The sequence below is a fragment of the Stegodyphus dumicola genome, chromosome 7 (assembly GCF_044657685.1).
Source record: "Stegodyphus dumicola isolate Sdum_Otavi_A_Nest chromosome 7, ASM4465768v1".
NCBI lineage: Eukaryota > Metazoa > Arthropoda > Arachnida > Araneae > Eresidae > Stegodyphus > Stegodyphus dumicola.
In genome coordinates this window covers 204,347,506-204,370,132 of record NC_140774.1, presented here as the reverse complement: position 1 = coordinate 204,370,132, position 22,627 = coordinate 204,347,506, and the positions used below count along the sequence as shown (strand labels likewise).

The 22,627-nt window shown below is 31.4% G+C and overlaps 1 protein-coding gene across 2 annotated transcripts in view; it reads left to right on the top strand.

Annotated features, from left to right (window-relative positions):
- The window catches only part of LOC118202890 (gem-associated protein 5-like), a 153,800-nt gene that overhangs the window by 49,318 nt on the left and 81,855 nt on the right, over window positions 1–22,627 (top strand). For both annotated transcript variants that reach the window (XM_085821265.1, XM_085821266.1), the window contains exons 10-15: window positions 167–368; window positions 3,321–3,514; window positions 13,408–13,541; window positions 15,578–15,752; window positions 20,023–20,147; window positions 21,082–21,121. In XM_085821265.1, coding sequence (XP_085677391.1) covers window positions 167–368; window positions 3,321–3,514; window positions 13,408–13,541; window positions 15,578–15,752; window positions 20,023–20,147; window positions 21,082–21,121 — 870 coding nt within the window. The remainder of the gene's footprint in view (window positions 1–166; window positions 369–3,320; window positions 3,515–13,407; window positions 13,542–15,577; window positions 15,753–20,022; window positions 20,148–21,081; window positions 21,122–22,627) is intronic.

Here is a 22,627-nt window from a genome sequence, read left to right as displayed (position 1 = left end):
GCAATTGCATAAAAATATTTACTTAACATGAAGTATTTTATTCTAAGAAAGAAGAAATTGGTTTGACTGCTTTATATTTCAATGAATATACTTTATCTTTTTTTCAATTTTGTTTAATTTTGAAGTTGCATATCATGTTATATTCAGTTTTAAATTCATTTTTCAGATGCAGATTCATTTCAGATGCAGATGTGGTATGTGTATTCGTGTAGCAATGGTTCGGTTAATGTTAACCGATCCCATCCAAAGTCAAAAGCTGTTAACTTAGATGATCTGATTGAAAAGCCAGAAGAAAAGTTAGAAAAATCAGTATCAGAGATTTGTTGGAAGCCAGATTACACATGTATAGCTCTTGGTACCCTCAAGGGGTAAGCTTTTTATCCATTAATAATTTCAAGTTTTATATTGTAAATATTCTTGTGCATAATAATGTATTACTAAAAGAATGCTTGAGTACTTAAATGTATATTATTTCTGGACTGAGTTAGTTTTATTGATATTTTTCAAAAATCAATAAAAAGATTGGAGGTGTCAGTTGAATTTTTTCTTTTTATTTCACCAAGTTTTCTTTATGGCAAGCTGTAATTTTATTCAATAAAATCAGGTGTAATATTAGCAATTTTAATTTTAAAGTAGATCCATATTATACCAGATCCCAGTTACTTTTGCGAGTTTGTTCTGGTGTTATGTTACTTTTTCTACGTTGATAGAAATAAACTGTTTTAATTGCCTTATGAAATATTCCATAAATAATCTGAAATATATGTATATAATTAAATTGGATTTATTTATATTATACTAATTTAGTAAGAAGTTGGTTTTTTTATTTTGGATTCTAGATATCTTAAAACCCTTCAATGTTTTAAAATAATCATATTTATTCCTTAATTCCAAAATTTATAATCTTTCAAAATTTGTTTTATGTTTTTCAAACATTTTATTTTGTAATATCAGTTACATTATTATTTAGTTCAATGCAGAGATTTTGTATAATTCAGAATCAGTTAGTTAATCTTTTTGCATTGTTTTTTTCTGGGCAGGGAGGTAGGGTGTTACATAATAGGCACCACTTAATGTGATCACATTTGTCCACTGCCATTTGAATGATGCTGAATGATAACACTAAACAGTAAGAAAAAATGCCTTAGAAAAGCAAAGGAATTTACCGTAATTTCCGGAAGAAAGGCCGCATCAGCGTAAACGCCGCACTCGAGGAAAATGGCGGGAAAAAATTAAAATTACACAGAAACGCCGCATCATCGTAAACGCCGCAATAGATTAAATTGCACGTGACATCGTCGTGGGCCGTATAGATGCAAAAACTCAACCTAAGTCCTGATATATGACATACCAGTTAAGAAAAATGCATGAAATGAAACCATAACTCAAAAATAAATTAAAGGTAAGAAATGTATAGCTTCTGTGCCGTTTAGAGACATTTTTAAAAATTTTCCGCTCGCTAATTAAAAACTATCCAACAAGTACTTGTACCCAAACTGATAGGATCTGTATTTGGCAGAATGCCAAGAAAAATCCATTCATGCTGAAGGGGAAATACGTCAGAGTTCGTTATTTCGAGGCAGGTGGAGTCGTGTCCGCCTTTGAAAAAAATTGCAGAAAAGGCAGGGGTGGGGAGAGGATGGGTCCTGGAAGATTCATCGAATGGCAGAGGAGAGAGACTATTCAAACTGATGAGAATGTTGATTTGAAAGGGGGAAGAATGTTATTGTTCTGAGATCTGGTTTAGGGTGAATAAGGCATGTATGTCCGTTCAAGGGAAAGAATGTAAACAAAATAACGTTCGCAAAAAGCAACTGAGTGGTCTTTTGTGTGGGAACAGCACCAGTCTATGCACAATGACAAGGCCATCCAAACTATGTACAATGACCATTATAGGAAATATTTTATTTTTAGTGCACCTAAATGCCGCATGGGTAGAAACGCCGCACCCGCTGAAAATTTAAGTTTTAAACACGTAAACGCCGCGGCGTTTCTTCCGGAAATTACGGTAACTAATTTTATGTTAATTTAATGGGAACACACAGATATGTATTTTCAAACAGCATTTTAATTAGAAAAAGGCAGAAATTTGCTTTTAAACTGTTCACAAGGTCTTTAACCACTTTACGATCTTACGAAACCCCAAAACCCAAAATATTTTCTTTTTTTACCTCCAAAGACAAACATTTTGTATCTGAAACTGAAATATTTACCTTCCCGTATTCATCACCTGTCAGGATCTATTCAGAAAGCTTTCTGCTTGTCTCTCTACCCAGAAAAATGTCTTTTGTATTCCCTAGTCTCTTATCTGAAATTTAACAAAGATGAGCACACTCTCAAATGAGAAGTAGTTTCATTACAGTTATTAGCTGAACAGGGGATGGATATGCATTTCTATTTTCCATATTTTTAAATGAACTTAACCTTCGTACAATCTTGGTACAACATTGATGGGGAGAGAACGTGACCAATTAAGCTTTCATTTACCTCTTTTCATTTTCGTCACATTCTGGGGTTTCAAACACACGAAGCGACGAGTATTTCTCAAGGGTAATGATTCAAGCCATATTTAACCCCAATGAGTGTGTGATGTTGCCAACGCTTAACAGTAAGTTTCAAATTGATGAATCTGTCTCAGGGAAAACTTTGAAGTCTACTTAATAATTTTATCTGTGTAATGCAAAAGTTCCTTTATGAAATTTTCATAATGTTTTTGGAAATTATTTGACTTATGCTGAATCCCTAATATTAGTACTTGGAGGGCATTTCTCACTGAAAGAGGAAGTGCTGATATAAAATTAAAAATTGGGCTGAAAAAGCAACCCTAGTGGATGTTTTCATGGATTTGTTTTCAGGAGGAGAAAGAAAAGATGAAAGCTCTTGAAGAAAAAGAACCCGTGTCTCAAAATCTGTGTCAAATTAAGGCTACTTTTTTAAATATTTAATTTAATATTTATTTATTTATTTCCCCCTGCTTAATTTTAAATGGGTAATTAAAATTAAAACCAAGCTGTTTAGTGACTTGATCCCTCACTTTGGGAAATTTCTCTGTTACTTGCCAACTTTTATAATCTAATTTGACCTTGTTTTTGACAACTTAACTGCAATTAAAAAAAAAAAAAAAAAAAAAAAAAAAGATATTCTGTAATATTTTGATCATATTAACCAAATTGTCAATCACAATGAGTGAAGTATTCTGTGTTTTTGTTTTCAAACGGGTGGAGCTTTGGCAATTCAATAATAATATCTAACTGCTGTTATATTAAGTTACTGTGTATCTATCTATATTTATGTGAATACATTATATTATATTATTACAGATTTATTGATTTTTTCACTGACTCGTTCACATTTATTGCACGCTTGTTAGTGCAACTAAAATCGGTTCACTGTATCCGTTGGCATCCAGAACATACGTATGCATCACCAAATGGTTCTCCTTTGAAATCATGGATTGCAGCTGTAGGTAGTGGTGATGATATTCAGATTTTTGATGCTACTGAAATTTTGAGGGGTAAGTTTTATTTAGTTTTATATTAAATTTTTTTAATGAAAATTAGACTTTTATTTTATTATGCTGATTATGTACTGTATATATGAAATTATTTTATGTAAAGTAATAAACTTTCTGTTGGATAATTAATGAATTCTAAAGAAATTAAAAAGCTCAGATTATTTTTTTAATTTTTCATGAAACCTGAAAACATTTTACCTCAACAAATAAAGCAGTCATCTCAAAGTCAAACTGCATAAAAGTCAAATGCATGATTTGAAGCTAATGGGCCTGAATTTTATTTTTAACAAAAGGAATTAGTTTTTTAATAATAAAAATTTTTTAATTAATTTTTTATGTGTGTAGAAAAATACATATATTTATACACAGTCCAGTCACATTAATGTGACCACCACGTACTTTCCATGTCAGAGTTAAATAACCAATCACAGAAGGCAGGTGGCAGCACAGTGCAGTTGAGCGTATATAAAGGGTGTGTGAGGGCTTCGGAAAACATTTCAATCGTTGGCGTAATGCAGAAACTTAGCGATTTATCCGACTTCCAAAAGGGCATGATCATTGGCTTTCGGGCCAAGGGTGGAAGCATTTCCGAAACGGCTGAGTTTGTGAACTGTTTGCGTGCCGCCGTGGTAAAAGTGTACCGTGCATGGCAAAATGGGACTGTCCAAAATCAGCGACATGGCAAATGTGGTGCACCACGGGCCATAGATGACAGAGGCGAACGACGGTTGCGGAGATGCGTTCGGGCAGATAGACGGGCTACCGTTGAGCAACTGACCACCAAAATGAACCAAGGGGCTACCAAAAGTGTCTTCCAAAGTACTATTCAGCGAACATTGCTGCGTCTCTGCCTCCGAAGCAGACGCCTGGTTCGTGCACCTATGCTGACTGCTGTTCATCGACGGCGAAGGCTAGAATTTGCACGCCAGTACAGCAGCTGGACGTCCACTGAGTGGCGACAGGTTGCGTTTTCGGATGAATCGCGTTTTATGCTCCATCGGACAGATGGACGTTGGCGTATAAGGTGTGAAACCTCTGAAAGGAACCACCCTGCAACCATTGCCAGAACGGTCCAAGCTGGAGGCGGGAGCATTATGGTCTGGGGAATGTTTTCCTGGCATTCTCTAGGTTCACTGATCATTGTGGAAGGCACAATGGATCAATACAAGTACGCATCTGTCCTTGCGGACCATGTTCACCCCTACATGCGCATTGTTTTTCCTCAGGATGATGGCATCTTCCAGCAAGACAATGCGAGGTGCCATACAGCTGCCAGTGTACGTGCGTGGTTCGAAAAGCACCAGGATGAGTTTACCGTCCTCCCCTGGCCAGCAAACTCACCTGACTTAAACCCAATCGAGCATCTGTGGGACCATATCGATCGAGTTGTTTGCGCCATGGATCCTCAACCGCGTAATCTAGCGCAGCTGGCCACGGCATTAGAGTCGGCATGGCTCAACATTCCAGAGAACACCTTCAGGGACCTATGTGACTCTATTCCTGCACGTCTCGCAGCAGTCCGCTCTGCGAAAGGTGGTTATTCTGGCTTTTGACAGATGGTCACATTAATGTGACTGGACCGTGTATGTAAATAATTATAAATTTTTTCTACTAATTTATAATGTAATAAGATAATTTCTACGTAAATTATCTGACCACAACTTCTAACTGCTTATAATTTTTATCTGTGAAAAACAGCTCATACTCCCAAACAAGGCAATTATTCTGTGATTATTTCTACATAAATTATCTTACCACAACTTTCAACTACTTAATAATTTTATGTATGTGAAAAACAACTCACTTACAGTCTATTTTCAAGCAATTAATTATTCTGTTTGCAAAAATTAATAATTGACAGTTTATATCTTTTTGATAAGTATGAATAAAAGGTTAAACAAATTTGTATCTTTGAATCTCTGAATAAGATTTATATCGCAATGTAAATTCATTACCTCCATTTTCAGATTTTGTTGAGCCTTACTCATGTTTCAAGGAACGTATAGCTCTTTATTTAGTTAGATAATAGCAGACTCCTCTTTACTTTATTGAATAATCAACGGATTCAAGTAGCACATAATATTTTAAATAAGTTTGTTTGAAGTCCTTTAGTTATTTTATTTATTTAAAAATTTTTTTACTTTTTATTTATTTTGTGTTGCAGTCTGTGGGTTGCTGATTATCTGAAATTAAAAATCTAAAAATGTTTTGTTAAAATACAATCTTGCAGAATTCTTGTACCTAAATTCAATGGGGAAAAAATCAAAAATTGAGGATACTTGAAAAAAAAAATTATGAACAATTTGCTGTAAACAATATTTATCAAATTTTAGAGTTAAGATAGGCTCAATAAGTACATGAAGTAGTGAAGTTGCTCAGTCCATAAAATTTGAAGCTAGGTTGTGCCACGTGTGGAAAAACACATTTTGAGAAAAAATGCGCTTAAAGATTTGATAGGGAAAATTAGTACTCTAAGTCATGACTAAGTAAATATACTACTGTATGGTATAAACTCCAAAATGCAGATGTCTAATATTGATCTCCCTCCAAAATTTAAGAATAATAAAGTAATAAAATAAATAAATAAAAAGCAAGTATATTGTAAAAACAATTACTTTATTCCTGATTAAGTGAGCCCACCAGCGGCCGAGCGGTAAAGTCGCTGAACACTGGTAGTTCGGTCCGAGGTTCGAATCCCGCGAACGGGCTGGCTGCATGGGTGTTTTCGTGGTTTTCCCCATGTGTAACGTGTATACGAGCCAGTTTCCCTTAGAAAGTCCTCCACGAAGGCATCCCTCCCCTTAGGCAGATAGCCCTAGTGTGCTTTGCCGTAATTAAATACACCACCTGATTAAGTGAAGAACCTGTATGTCCCCTTCATACACCTACTGGCTTGGGAATCGCATTGCAACCGTTAACAATACATTGATTGATATTAGCTGCAACCACACTTTCAGTCTCAGAGGTGAGGCAGCATTAATATTTTTTTAATCTCGCCTAAATAATAAAGTCCCAAAACATATTTGTTGAGTGGAATGTTGCTAATATTGCTTTCTTTCGTTGCGCAACAGTGAGAAGAGAGAAAAAAATTAGATTCAGAAGAAATTAAGTTGGGTTAATACAACAAATCGCACTTTTCCATATCAGGGTTCATATGGTCCATAAAAGTCCTTAGGCTTTTGAAAGTGATTTTTTATCCTCACTCATCTCACATTTCTGTCTGTTTTTTTACAACTGCCATTTTGAGTGTGAATTAACATTTCGGGGGAATAATATTTGATAATGCATTGACAGACTTGATGGGTTAACATTTGAATTCTTTCCTGCTTCTTAATATAAACGGTAGATACTTGAGTTTTAGGCACAGTTTTGCCTTGATTGAAACATTTGAAAAAAATTTCGTTTTTGCAAATGAAAAAACAATTTTTTCGTGTTTGGGATGTGAGTTCTTTTGTTATGTGGTGCAAGTATGATAACTTTTCGACATTTTGGCAATTTCGAGATCAGTTTGTATACAAAATTTTTTATTTGGAGATTTGCGAATCTTTTGATTATTTTTTTACAAACATAATAAAGTTGGTAAATATCTTTAATTTACCAACTTTATTCAAGTAATGATAATGTATTAAAATTGTATTTAAGAAATAACATTGAAATAAAGCATTTTTATTTTTTAAAGTGACGTACCTTTTCATTTTAAAGATTGAAGGATATTTTGATTCTGAAAAATAAGATAATAAATGCTATAAAGAACAATTTCCAAAACAGTACTTAGGAAAAACAAAAATGCTATTGTAATTATTTAAAAATTAACTTCATTTGTTTTCTTGTGTATTTTATCGTGATAAGAGTTTTTCCCTATGCAGTTGTTTCGGAATATTTAATTTAGTATCAGTTTTTCCTGAAAATTCACTTTACAGTTTTCTTTTTTTCTAAAAGTCTTCTGGATTTTAGCTCTTACAGAGTTGGTTGGGATAATTTTTCTTTCAGATTTTAAACATTGTACCTCGGATGGTTTAAGGCAAAATTTATACAGTTACTATTTCCAGAAAAATGTGATGAACTGAAAAGTGTCTTCACGGTAGCAACACATTATAAGAAATTTGTGATGAATTTCTTATCTTTTGAAGAATTTTAGGAAGAACAGTGAAAACAAGTTTATTTGAATATTTTTATTTTTGATCCGAGAAATCTTTTAAAATATGGTTGTCTTCCCTTTATTTTCTTATCTTTCCACTAGACACAAATATTGAAGCAATCAAAGATAGCAAAGAAACTGAAAAATGCCTTGTAATTAAAAGATTCGTCATATATGTCTAATTGTACCATAATATACCTCGGTACCTGCCCTAAGTTCTAAAAATTTTGTCATCCCTAAGTTTTGTTGCTCGGTGCTTCATTAAATTCTTAAAATTCCGCCACTCTGGGTCTAGCACCAGCCCTGACCTTATACAAAGTTCGTACAAATCTTAAGAGTCCTCAAAAGTCCTTAAATTTTTTGGAATCGATTTTTGATCCTTAAAAGTTCTTAATTTTGGCCAAAGTCAGTAGAAGGTCCTTAATTTTAATCATCTGAAATTTCAGTCTGTTTTTACGACTGCCATTTTGAGTGTGAATTAGCATTTTGGAGATTCACTGACATGTATGGTTATCTTTTGAATGGGTTCATGGGTTACAATTTGTTTTTATTTCTAATATAAATAATGGGATACTTGAGTTTCTAAGCAAGAAGTGAAACGAGCATTTCGAAATCCCCCCCTTTTTTTTTGTAATAAAGAGCTCTTAAAATATTTTCGCTTTTGGGAATGTGAATTCTTTTATTAAACGGTTATTATATATAAAATGCCTTTATCTTCAGGGCAGATGTTTTTATTTTATTTGGCTTATAATTCCTTATTAAATGTAGTATTTCATCTCAATGTACCCCGCCTTTGATATGATTTAAATCAAATTCCTCGTCATTACAATTCGCTTTCGATAGCGGTCACTTTCTTCAAAAACAAAAGAATTTCGATTAACAAATTAGTCGGTATTCTCGACACAGCAATTATAGGACTTGAACAGCGGAACTTTGTAACTGAACAAGAAATTATGTCTGTTTATAAAATTAAAGAAAAAGTATTATCACATAAAAAACGAAGCAACTTAAACAACTTACATTGAAAGAAATGTTTAATAAAATAAACAAATAAATATTAAGCTTTTTTTTTTTTTTTTTTTTTTTTAAATTTTGATACCCTTTAGATCATAATTGTTCTTTGTTTCATAAATTACGGTTTCTTATTTATTTTTAATTTTATAATTTCTGCATGCCATCTTACCAGATTTAAACTGATGATCGATAATCCGAAATCGCCGAAGTCCCGACGAGTCCAGATTAAAGACTTTTGACTGTATTTAACTTTTACCAGATCAAGTAAACCCTCATAGGTACATTGTGGAGAGGTTGACAAGTTAGGAGATAAAGCACGCTAGTTGAGACAAATATCTAATTATTGTTAGAAAAGATGCTTAAAGAGAAGAAATCAATATTAACTAGCCAAAAGGTTTGGGAAGGCTTCAAATTAAAATGACGGATAAATATTTTGTTGACGGTTGTTCTTACAAAACATAAATGTTTTGTAGCTTTTAATGTATAATTATTCTAATATCCTTTAAGAATCAGTGTCATAAATTACATGTAATTTAAACTGTGAAATTTTATTAGATTTTGATTTTAATAGGGCTTTTTCAACAAATATTGTTAAAAAATAAAATTTAATAGTGGCCATGTAAATCCATAATGACTAAGATTACCTATTTACCTAATTTAATTATTTATAACTAACTGCTTACCCTTAAAAATTATCTTTGCAGATTAAAGCGAGTTATTGCCTTTCGTTAATACTCACTGTGGTCACAAGATAAAAGACAAAAATGTAGAAATTCAAGTAAAACTTATTCTTTGCATCTAGTGAGAGTTAAAATAATACAAAACAACTTATCACCTCTAGTGCTTTAATGGCTTATTGGAACCTGAAAGTATATTAACTGGGTTACAACCCCTGGAACTCTACACAAAGCTATGACACTAACTGCATCAAGCAGAGCCTGACTAACTTTAAACACTTGCCAACCGTGCCTACATCAGGCCTTTCAGGTTTGTTCTAATCAGCACGTCTCTCTCTAGACAAGCAGTAGCGTATTCAGTCTTTTGTTATGAATGATGCTGATTATGATCTTACTTCTCATTTTAACCTATGCCGTTTGACATAAAATCTACCTGCTATTTACTAAACCTCTATACCAGTGGTTCTCAACCTTTTAAATAACGTGTACCATCTAAACAAAAATTGAAAACCTTTTAGTACCACCATTACTCTTGAACAAAGCTCAGATGGCATAAATTTACGAGTGATAGAGAGAGAAAAAACTCAATCAGGATGTTGGGGTACCTATTTTTTTTCTTGCTTACCACCAATGGTGCACTTACCACTGGTTGAGAACCTCTGCTCTAGACTGACCAAGTATGTGACAAAAATGAGACATGGAAAAATTCAATAGCATTTCAAGTATTGAGAATAAATATCATTTTATATTTATTCTCAATACTTATATTATCAACAAAATAAAATTAGTAGTTTCTTCTATACATTCTAAGGACAGTCATTTCTTTATAATAACAGAAATCTTTAATTAAATCTGAAAATTATAAAATGAAGAAGAAACTCATTGAAGAAGAAATAGTTTTTAGAGAGAAAACTATTCTTTAAAGGTGCATTGTTGAAACATTAACAGATAAGGAGATGGAGCAGAAACTAATTGGGCTTACTGATTTATTTTATTGAAACAAATAAATTTAGAAGAAATGCTAAAGAGAAAGAAACTCATGTAAATTAGCTAAAATATCTGGAAAATTTTCAAATTAAAGATGCATATATATATTTTGTTGTTTGTTGTTGCTACAAAATATAAATGTTTTATAGCTTTTAATGTATAATTATGCTAATATAATTTTAGAATCAATATCATTTAACTACTATAAAATGTTCTTAGTGCTTTTTAATGGATATTTTTAAAAATAAAAAATTTTTAAATTGTGATTGTATCCATGTCAATCTATTATGACTAGAGGTATCTAATTAAGTAATTTGATTATTTGTAACTAACTGCTCATCCTTAGAAGTTTGAGATGAAATAAGGCATAAAAGAAAGAATCAATACAAAGCTAACTGTTAATAAAATTTTAATAAAAATCAATTAATCTTCTTGAAAGTATGGGGGACTATTATAAATGTAAAATAATTTAATGCTAATTAGAGAAAGTTTATGAAATTAATTTTACTCTTGAATTTATTTTATAATTGAGTTAAATATTAGACTGTGTTTAATAATATCTCATCTTACATATTTATTTTATTCTTATAAAATAGAAAACTGAAATTCAGGTGTAGTAATTGCTTTAGTTTATTCAGTTCCAATTTGTTAGATAGGTCCTTCATTTTTTCCATTGATGGTCCTCAAAAGTACTAAATTTTCACATGCACAAATGTGTACGAACCCTATAATTTGTGCCAGCTTTTTCTTCTTCGGAGGCTTTTATTATTAAACTATAATATAAAAATTAAAGTGATTATGTCAAAAAGACTTTCTAATTCAGGTTCTATAGCAGGATCTGTGAAGAAAAAGCATATTGTCTACTTGCCTTTTATAGTGGTCTTAGCATGAGAATATGGCATTGTTGCAATTTCAAAAGCAGGTAAAAAGCAACCTCATTTCTTTAGTTTGGCGTAGATTTTGGATGCTGTGCTATACGAAATTTTGAAATTAATGGGATTGTGAAGAAAGTGGAAAATGATAACAAATGGAGATGAAATAGCAGAAGTTTCCACTTGCAATGACAATGCCCCAATCAGCTAACAGACTGTGAAATGTGCAGTATAGTTTTAAGTCCAGTGAAGTTACAAGTTCTAGGATTCTGAGATTTTTGGGAGTGAAAAAATTTTGATTTTTTAGTTTAGGTGACATTTTCAACTAGGCAATTACGAGAAATTATGCTTGTCTATAAAATTAAAGAGAAAGTGTTAGCTCAAAAAACAAAGTAGCTTAAACAGAATACATTGAAAGCAAAGTCTGTAGTACAAACAATTTTTTTTTTGGTAAATTTTAATTCTTTTAATGTCATAAAGGCTTCATTATTCTATAAATAACTATTTCATATTTTTAATTTTACAATTCGTGCATATGGTCTTAGTAGATTTAAACTGATAACCTAAACTCTGGAAATTTTCAAAATTCAGGCCTGACGAGCGTAGAACTCGGACTTTGTACTGTATAACCTTAATCTGCAATGCCAAGGACATGTGATGTGCCTTCTTGCTCTGCAAAATCATCCATTTGAGCTGTTTATTTCTGTTTTCAAGCTGTTCTTTGGACTGTGTTACTTGATCATTCCATGAATTGTTTCCACTTTTGTTCCCCCCCCCCCAAAAAAACTGTAATGAAATGAAGATCAGCATTCTCCAGTCTTGGTCACTTCCACCACAGGAGACATTAAACTGCACCTAGTGGCAAAAAAAGGTACTAATTAAACATTCTCTGTAAAATTTCATGTGTGGTACACCTGTCCTAAAAGTCAATTTGAATGGCAATTTACATGCGACACGCCCAGCTCTGCGGTGACATAAGTCTAAATAGAATAGTGCTGGATTGGCACGTTAAGTCACGGCTAACTTAAGTTGACTCAACAACAAAACCTAACAAGTGCGACAATTATCCGAAATGGCTAAGGGGGGCATACTAATGTAACATCGAATTAAGCAATGAAACGTGCGCTCTCTAGCGAAAACACGCTGTGACTAAACCCAGAGATTCACCCATTTAAATTCTCACTTCACTTAACTTTACATCCTGGCAAGGAAATGTGAGGGGAAAATGAGAGGTTCAGGAAAGATATCAAACTTAAAATAATTTGTTATGCAAAATAAGGGAGACCCTACATATATATCTTGCATAACTCAAATACAATTAAACTTTGAAATTTTGTATATGGGACTTCTATACCATGTAGTAGTACACCTCTCTTTTTTGTTGCAATTGGACTCGCCAAAACTATATAAATATATATGTATATTGCCACTCTTTTACCCAGCTCAGCAAGCTCAGTTTTTCAGTCTTATAGGTTAGTAAAACATGCATTTTTTTCATTAAAAAGAATTGAATTATGGTGTTCTTATGCTTTGATTAAGGTTTTTGTGCCTTTAGGTAATCTGCATGTAATAATTATAGAATTATCAAGAATTTAAAAATTTAAGAGGTGCTAAGCTGAACAAGGCTGACATTTGTTTGCATTTGATACTTTCAGTAGAATAGTGAAGTAAGTTAATTAGTGCACCAACTTCAGCATCTTTTTGCCCAGTGTTTTACCTTTTTTATCAAAAGTTAATTTACAATTTTGTGAAGTACACTGAAAATTTTTTCTTCCTGCCTGCTGGCCGAATTGCTTGCTTTTTAGAAAAACTAATTTTAATTGTAAAGAATTGTTGAAGTTTTAGGTTTTTCTCCTTTTTGCAGTTTTTAACGAAGATTGAGTTGCCTTGCTGCAAAGTAAAAACTGAATTGATTGAATTAGAAATGTATCTGTAGTGAAATTTGAGGAAATAAGTTGAAGTGATATAGAGAAAAAATGTGTATAATTTGATAGGTCTCATCTGTCCTCTACAAGGCACACATGAGATATTTTTCCTTTGTGATCGTTCTTTCAATTTTTACATTCTGAATTTCTTATTGGATCAGATTTAGCAAACTAAGCCTCTTTCGTATTCTTTGAAGTTCATTAAAATGAGATTTGATAGTGCATGCTCAGTAATATGGTAACTTGTGTTTCTCAAAGAATTTTTTTTTTTTTTTTTAAGAACAAAATGAAGAAAAGCTGATCAGCAGGCCAACAAAGCAGTTAGTCGGTCACAGTAAAAATATTGAATCACTTAGCTGGAGTCAGCATATGGATGGTTATTTAGTATCAGGCTCTAAAGATGGTACAGCACAGGTGAGTTAATTCTTGATTAGATAAATTAGGAACTGCTAAAAATTTCTAACTTAAATATTCTTTTGCAAAACATTTATTTTACAAGATCTTTTTGACATCTTTAGTTGTTCTTTTTTCAGAAATTTCATGTTCAAACTGTTGTGTAATAACTTTTTTAAATAAATCTAATTTTCAATACTTTCATTTATTCTGAATTTAATTTCCAAAAAATAAGGTGTAGGTAAATTTTTGTACTCTGTTTTGTAGGTGGACCTCAGAATCTATGAAATTCAGATGCTATTAAAATATTTTATGTTAACAGTTGAACATTTAGTTAGAGAAATCTTTAAATAAAAATGTGTGTTTTTTAGCTCAAAAATCCCTTTTTCCGTTTTTGCTTATAGTGTTTTCTGTGCTTCTTATAATTTTTAGCATTACATTTATTTGTGGTAATCAAATCAGTTAACAGCAGAATTATTTTACATAGCTGGTTAATTGAATATCACAATTGAATAGATGTTGTAGTAATTAAACCATGAAGTAATTAGCATATTTAATAAAAGTGTTGATTAAAAGCAGTAATATTATCGTGATGTCTGTTTCACAGCGAAGTCGCCTTTGCATTCAGGCATAGGCAGATCGCCCGACTGCATACGTCCAATTTCTACCTGGTGCTTCCCCTCCCATCATGTTAGTGGTTGCCTCATTGGTTTCTGGTATAGTTAAATAACATGTCAGTCATTCTTTTGATGTGCCTAAAGTAGCTCTCTTATTTGAATGCACCTTCTGTGTCAATGTTTGGTTTAGTGCCAATGTTACCGATGCTTGCAGTTTCAATCCCGTCCTAAGGGGAAACGGCACAAAGATCCCCAAGAGTAGTAATCACTTCACTTGCATAGGTTATTGTTAATGCTGTAGCTTTCTACTAGGCAGGGGGAGGAGGAAATCCATTCCAACAGAAATTCACATGGACTGCTGTTACAGATATTTGAGAGGAACAGATTTTGCAGCAATAACAAAACAAAATTCATGAGTGTTTCTGACCTCATGCTTGATTTAGAATTTATTCAATCTTTAATTTAAAATTTATTTAATCTTTTTATGTAAACTTTAATGTATTATTTCATATTAGTTTTAAGATGATTCAGATATAGTTTTTTATTTTAACTTTTATGATTAAAAATATAAAACAAACTATGGAAACCTGTTGTAAAGCTAATTATAATAAATTTTCATTTTATTGATTTTTTGCTTTTAAATTTTTTGTCAAGAAGTGTAATATTCAGCCGCTACAATATAGGGTGGGGTGGGAACAAGGGATTAATGTACTTATAAATTATTCAGATTTATTTGTCCGAATGGACTGTTAATCTTGAAAGACGATTTTGCATTGTTTTGTTTTCCATTCTAGTCTCTTTGCCATTTACAGAACCATAAGATATTAATCCTTCATATTTAATCTGTCTGTGACAGATAAACAAACTAAACTATTTAAAATCAATAGATGCACTTCTTAAAAATATTATTTCTTTTTTACTTTTTAATGCAATTACTTTAAATAAAAGTGCATTTATATCTAACTAATATATCTAACTAAACCTTAAATGTATTTATAATTTTTTACTTTTTCATCCAATTGATTTAAATCAAAAGACATCTAATTCTTGACCTATCTAATTAAAAAATTCAATGTTTTTATAGAATAACATTATGTATTTTTTCACTTTTTAAAATATACAGAAGATATGTAATGCATAGATGCATATTTATGTAATATATTATAAAAGGTTTCACTGTTCCAACTGAGTCGTCTCTGTTGATAACCGCTGCTGTTAAACCTATTGAGCCCTTTTTTGGGAGCATTAAAATCTGAAACCCTTCAGATTTTAATTTTTTGTGGGAAGTGTTTTTTATATTTTTTACTTGTACATCCTGAGCACGTAATGCATCGAAGAAGTTGCAAGTTGATGACATTATTATTCTTTACTTTGAAATTTAGAAAGTAAAGCAGACTGAAATGACATTATGTATGTCATATATAAATATTTATGTTTCAGGTATGGAATGTTTGCACTGGATCTTGTATCGCTAATTATTCATCCCATAGAGCAACTGTTTATGCTCTTCAGTGGAGTCCAACAGATCATGATACCGTTTTCAGTGGTGCAATGGATGGGTCTGTCCGAATATGGAAGATTTCAGAACAGATCACAAAATTTCCACCTGATAAAGGTATGTATTATTCAGCTTAGCTTCTAGCTTGAAAATCTTCTACATATTAATGTTAAGTTACTTGTGATAGCTCTATGATTCCCTTGTGTGCAGATTTCCACAGTGGCTATTCTGTAGGTGGCATATATGGATATGTCTTAATCTATGATAGAAGGACAAGTATAATCTTGTTATGCCCATCCTCCTTTCTGTACAGTCACAGCTTGCAGATGCCCACAAATGATTCTAAAGGATTTTTTTAAATTTGTATAACTTGACCCATGTTCTAAAATGCCTGCATCATTTCATGCATATTTTGTTGAGGGGGGTCAACAGTTTTTTACCCCATTTTGACAATATTTACAGTTATTCATTAGGAACATGGTCTAAAGAATTTGAAGCAAAAGTCTTGTGGTGGAGTAATTGGAAAGCTATACACCAAGGTTATTGCATAAACTTGATGACAAAATATGTCAGGAAAATTGTATTTTGATCCAGGTAGTTCTTCTGCAGATATGAATGGACAGGGTTAGGTAACAGAATCCTGCAGCATTTCCCATTCAGTGTTTTGGGAATAATAACTCGCAGCTTTGTGACTCAAACTTATGGCTTGATGCAAGGTAATATGTATGCAACCATCTCTAAGATGTAGAAAAAATTGACATTTATCAATTGGTTATGCAAGATAGCTTTTGCTTATTAGTCTTAATGGACTAGTGTTTTTCCATCCATGTATGATGTTTGAAGTTTCTGTCTATTATAATGGGTATTTTCATTATGTCTGGTTGTGAAATCTTAGACGGTGGTGTTGTGAAAGCAATTTAAATTGCTCTGATGCATGCAGTGCTCTGCTGTTACAGATCATTGCACATATACCAATTACAGATCACTTGCATGCAGGTGGTCAAACTGAACTTGTCTGCTGTATACTTATGGTACTAATTATAGTTTTGGTATATCGTACAGTAAACAGTGTGGCTGATTTTTAATTATTGGCATCTAGCATCAGGACCAAGCTGATTGCTTTCACTCAGCTTGGCCTTTTCCACATTACTGAAAAAATTTGGTGTACTGATTGTATATAGTAAATGCATATACAGTTTATTGCAGCTGTTCCTGATACTAGTATTGCATGTTAATTCACCATTGAGCATTTTCAATGTTATGAATGTTATGACTGATTTTATCCAATTATGTGAATTTTGCAAATTGTGTATTTATTAATGCTGTACAGTTTGGTATATCAATTTTATCCAGTATGTATCCAGGCTTGCGATTTGAAGTAAACAATTTGTTTGTTTTCTGTTGCGAAATTATTCTAATAAAGGGAAGGCTTTGAAAACAAAATCAATAACGATCTTCTTATGCTGAGCTTGTTCATTGCTTTCGTTAAACTTCAGAGAAATCAGAAATTAATTTAAATATTATAAAACCACTTATGTAGTTTATTATTTAGTTTTAAATAAAGCTATTTAAATATTACAATTAAAGTAGAGTTAAATATAGTGCTTATTAAACTTGCATCATTTTATTCACTTTGATAGTTTTTTTTTCCATAAATTAAAACAAAAATAAACCTGATAAATTATAAATTAAGATCTGGTATAGATTATTTTGAAAATATATTAAAACAAGAATATATATTTTGACATTTTTTAACTATATCAACACTGTGATATAGTTAAAAACGATCAGTTCATGACTGTCTCTTAATGGGAAAATGAGCCCACCAGCGGCCGAGCGGTAGAGACGCTGAACACTGGTAGTTTGGTTCGAATCCCGTGAACGGACTGGCTGCATGGCACTTTCATGGTTTTTCCCATGTGTAATGTGTATACGAGCCAGTTTCCCTTAGAAAGTCCTCCACAAAAGCATCCTTCCCTTTAGGCAGATAGCCCTCATGTGCTTTGCCATAATTGAATAATCCCAATCCCTTAATGGGAAATGGTTTCTTTTCTTTAAGAATTAGTGTTGCTTAATATTTTTCAAAGCATGCATGGGAAATTTCTAGTTTTTTTTTATTTGGATGCAGCTTCTGTAAATGCAGACTGTATATTGAACTGCTTTGGAATCTCATGGCATAATATATTGTTTCACTTAAAGTATCTTAGAATTCAATTAAATATGTATATTAAGATATATGCAAGAACTTTAATAGATTGCACAGACTGGTTGTGCTGTTTTGCAAGAGTGTATTCTCTGAATTACAGATAAGAAAATGCAGAATTTCGGAAAGAAAAAAAGCTTTATTCAACTAAGTTGTAATAAACAACAAACATAAAAAAATATAACTTTATTTAATAAACTGTGTTTTAAATACATTGAATTGTTTCAGATTTCTGTTACTATATTTTTACTTCAACTCAGTATTTAATTTTAGAAAAATTTTCCTTAGTTTAAAATGGTATGTATCAAGTGAATTAAATCTCTATATTACTTTGAAGGATCTTTTTTCAAGGAACTTTTAAATATTGTCAATTCATACTGCAAATGAAATTTTTTCATCTTTAACTTTTTAAAGTAATGTTTTAGCACATTATTTGTGTGGAATTTTTCCTACATATCTACTATTTTATCTATTCCATCAGAAAGAGAACTTTGCCAACATATTCCCAGGTTGTGGAAATTCTGACTCTTTCTACTGGAGTGCTCTGCTGATTGATGTGAGAAGGCACTTAACAAATATGTTATTTATTTGTCTTTAATGCTTGATTTGTAAATATCGAGCCACTCCCACAAGCAACAGAAGCTCAGTTTTCTTTTGTTAATCTTAATTGTAATTTTAAAACAGATTTTCTTTCTCACATCAGATTTTTTTTTTTTTTTTAATGTTAAAAAGTAGTATAAAATATACTAATATAAAGGAGAATGTGAACTTTTGTAATACAGTGACATCTCTCCTCTTATACTGTAAACTTAGATAATGTTAGTAATAATCTTTTAATAATCCTTTTTTTAATCATGACCCCTTTTTATCACTGAGATTTTTTCACAACCCCCAGGACCCCATAATATTTACAAAAATTTTGTGGGACCCCATAAGTATTGCGCAAATCCAACACTCGCATGAGTGAAACTGTCAATTTTTTCACTTGTACAGTAATATACTATTGCAGTTTTAGATAATTAACTTTCTAATTTAACATAGAACAATGTGAAAAGTTTAAAAATAAGTGGTAGATGAAATGACACCATTGCATGCAAAGCAAGGAAAATGAACATTTATATTATTAAAAGAATGCATTGAAACGTTTTCGTTTTTTTCTTTGTCTGTATTGTCTTATCTTTATCTATTTTCAGACACATTGTGTAAAAACAATTGCTAACTGTAAAATTATTATAATAAGTTAAAGAAATATCAAAACTGCTAAAATTTTTGGCGACCAATAGTTTAAGAAAACCCTGTTTTAAGATAAAGTACCAATAAATATTTGAATTGCTTCCATAATTTATAGTTGCGAGTTCATATAATAAGGTGAAAGGTGGGTAAGGGTGAAAATTTGTCTTAATGTGAAGTTGCTAAGCATATTTATGGTGTAGTTTAATAAACAGTATACCATATCGTTTCCTTTATACCAGTTTTATCATCTAAACATCAAGAGGGGGGGGATATGCAAATCATTTAATTTCTGAAAGATGCAACTGCAATGAGAACATAACAAATGAAAAGTAGTCATAGATAAACTACAGGCAACTGTCACAGTGTTATTTATTCATAAGAAGTTTATATTGAAATAAAAGTACACAGTAACATTGACATTATGATATCTAATAAAGTATCTTCGTTTTTCCTTCCCTGTAACTCAAATCTTGCCAACTCTTTTTTTTTTTTTTTCTTTCTCTCTGCTACTCCTTAGGTCTCGGATCATTCATAAATAATTAGAAAATATGAATGTGCAGCCGAGTTGGTGAAGTCGTAGACTGAATGTCGGTTCATGTTTGCTTTGCCACGATGAGTCAGTTCTTATATTGAGCCTGTATAAAAGTTAAACAGTTAGAAGGGAAAAGTTCTTGGCATGACCATTGCAAGTACTTTGCTAAAGTTTGTCTTTGTTAGTAACTTTAAAACAATCACTACTCGGCAAATCCATCTTAAATTTTACAAAAGCACATTCTCTGAAGCCATTGAGGAAGGGTAAAATTACGTGAATATTTTTAGAACTTTGAGAATCTTGTACTAAAAAGCTGGAGGGGGGAATATACAAGGAAATAAGGTATTTATATTCAATTTAACCTAACAGGTTTTATAAGGTTAATTTTGTTAACGTGAATGCTATTGCTTTTTTAATAGCTGTGCTGAGAAGAAGGAAGAATGTGAAGAGAGCAGCCTCAGCTGCTGCAAAAATGCAGCCGAAAACTGTTGAAGAGAATGCGGAAGTAGCTCCAGAAACGATAGATGTCAAACATGATGAAAAGGTAAGCTTGTCATTTTCTATAATTTATTTAGATATGTACTACATTGTATAAAGCTGAAGATAAAATTCAATTAAATAAATTTTAAAAAAAGATTTCTAATTTTATTCTGCTTTGCAGTAGAATTAAAATGTAAATGAATGAATACGTGCAAAGGAAGTAGTTGATTTTAAAACTTTAAAAGTAGTGTAATTAATGTAATAATTACTTCCATATACAAAGTAAAGGAAATATTGTAATTGTGAAAAATTTTGATTATCATATTTGAATGAAAATATCTGTTATGATTGCTCTCAATTCCATTTGAACGTCCTTTTTTTTTTATTATGATTTTTATATGTGGTAAATTGTGCTTTTTTTTTTTTTTTTTTTTTTTTTTTTTTTTTTTTTTTTTTTTTTTTTTGAGGGGTGGTGGCTTTGTTGTGGTTGTGCCTGTAGTTAATCTGCATGTAATAGTTGTAGAATTATCAATAATTTAAAAGTTTAAGTTGCACTAGGCCTAACGGAGTGGCTATTTGTTTATATTTCAATAGTAATAGTATAGTAAATCAGTCAGTTCGTGCACTAAAGTCAGTGTCTTTTTGCATAGTAGTTTAAATGTCTGTACTCTGAAAATTTTGTTTCCCTGCTCATTGGACGAATTGTAGAACCTTCAATTTTAATTGAAAAATTGTTCTGTAAACTGTTTTTAACTGTATCTAGTGTTTTAGGTTTTCCCGTAATTTACAGTTTTTAATGAAGATGTTCTGAGTTGTTATATTTTAGCTGTGCTGCCAAGGGAGAACTGAAGTGATTGAATGAGAAATGTGTCTCACATCAGATTTTTTTAAAAATGTTAAAAAGTAGTAGAAAATATGCTAATATAAATGAGAATGTGAAGTTTTGTGATACAATGACATCTCTCAGATAACAGTAATAATCTTTTATATATTTTTAGGAGTCTGTTTCTTCTATCAGTGATGCTGAAAATAAACAAGGTAAATTCTTTTACAATATGTACTGTAATTTGTTTTTGTTTTGTTTCATTCAATGTCTGTTATTATTTATTGGTAATTTAAAGGTATTGACAGACTTCATTAGTTATATCTTATGATTGAAATATATTTCTCCCTCTTTGTGTTGTTTTGTTGTTGTTTAAAATATACATTTCAGTAAAAACACTTGTTTTAACATAGCTACCACAAATGTTCAAAGTGCTCTTTTAAAATTTAACGTGGTTTATCATTAAAGATGGCTCAGGTGTAATAACAAAACATTTATAGTATATTAGATGAATATGCATTTAAACTACATGAAAACCATATTTATCTTCTGTCAATCTGAAAAGCGAAAAAAAAAATATGTAATGTAATTCTATAAAAATATTTAAGTAAATAGGCCATGAATTAAATGCATTTTATTGAAATCACTCAGATCCAAAAGTAAAAAAATAACTTTCTTAAGAATTCCATCTGTTGCTTTTAAATAGCTTAATATGTTAATCAATAATAGATAGATTAAAATGAAAGAATATCTTACGTTATTTTGAATAGCAGCAGACTCGAATGAAAAGTGAAACAAATCAAAATCATGTTTTTAGACTAATAGCCCTTTTGGACTAAAAACTAAATAATTAACATTTATATTTATTATTATTAATTGACATTAAAATTATTTAGCATGAGAGATAAATATAATTTTATAAATAATGAATTTTATGGTAAGTAGTTAAATAATAAAATAAAATATTGGAGCTCATCTTATCTGCCTGGAAACTCAAAAACTAAGAAATAACTCAGCTGGGCTCCGACTGAATTTAAGGCCTGAATATACAATTTAATTACTATTTCAAAGGATGATAGAAACAGACTATTATTTTTCCAGTATAGCAGTGAGAAAAGGCAGAATGTTCACTAATGGGAATTAAGAGACAGAGCATGAAGGAATTGCATGTAACAGACAGTGTAAAAGTATGAAAACAAAGAGAGAAGAGCCCAACACATTGTGACTACGATCTCGTGCCAATATAATTCTAGCTTTTAACTCTCTGAGCGGCCAGGGTTTTCACTAAGAAACCACAAATTTCCCAAAACTACTATGAGAACAATTTTTTTTTTTTTTTAAATGTAAAAACTCTTCTGTTATTTCATACCTGGATTTGTTTTCTTTCGATATATTGCCTTAATTTCTTTGACATATTTTAATATGCACGTATATATATACAGTCAAAAGTCGTTAATCCGGACTCATCGGGATTTCGGCAATTCCCGATTATTGATTTTTCCGGATTATAGATCATCAGTTTAAATCTGGTAAGATGGCATGCAGAAATTACAAAATAAAAAATATGAAACCGTAATTTATGAAATAAAGAACCATTATGATCTAAAGGGTATCAAAACTTACAAAAAGAAAAAGCTTAATATTTATTTGTGTACTTTATTAAACATTTCTTTCAATATAAGTTGTTTAAGTTGCTTCGTTTCATGTGATAATATTTTCTC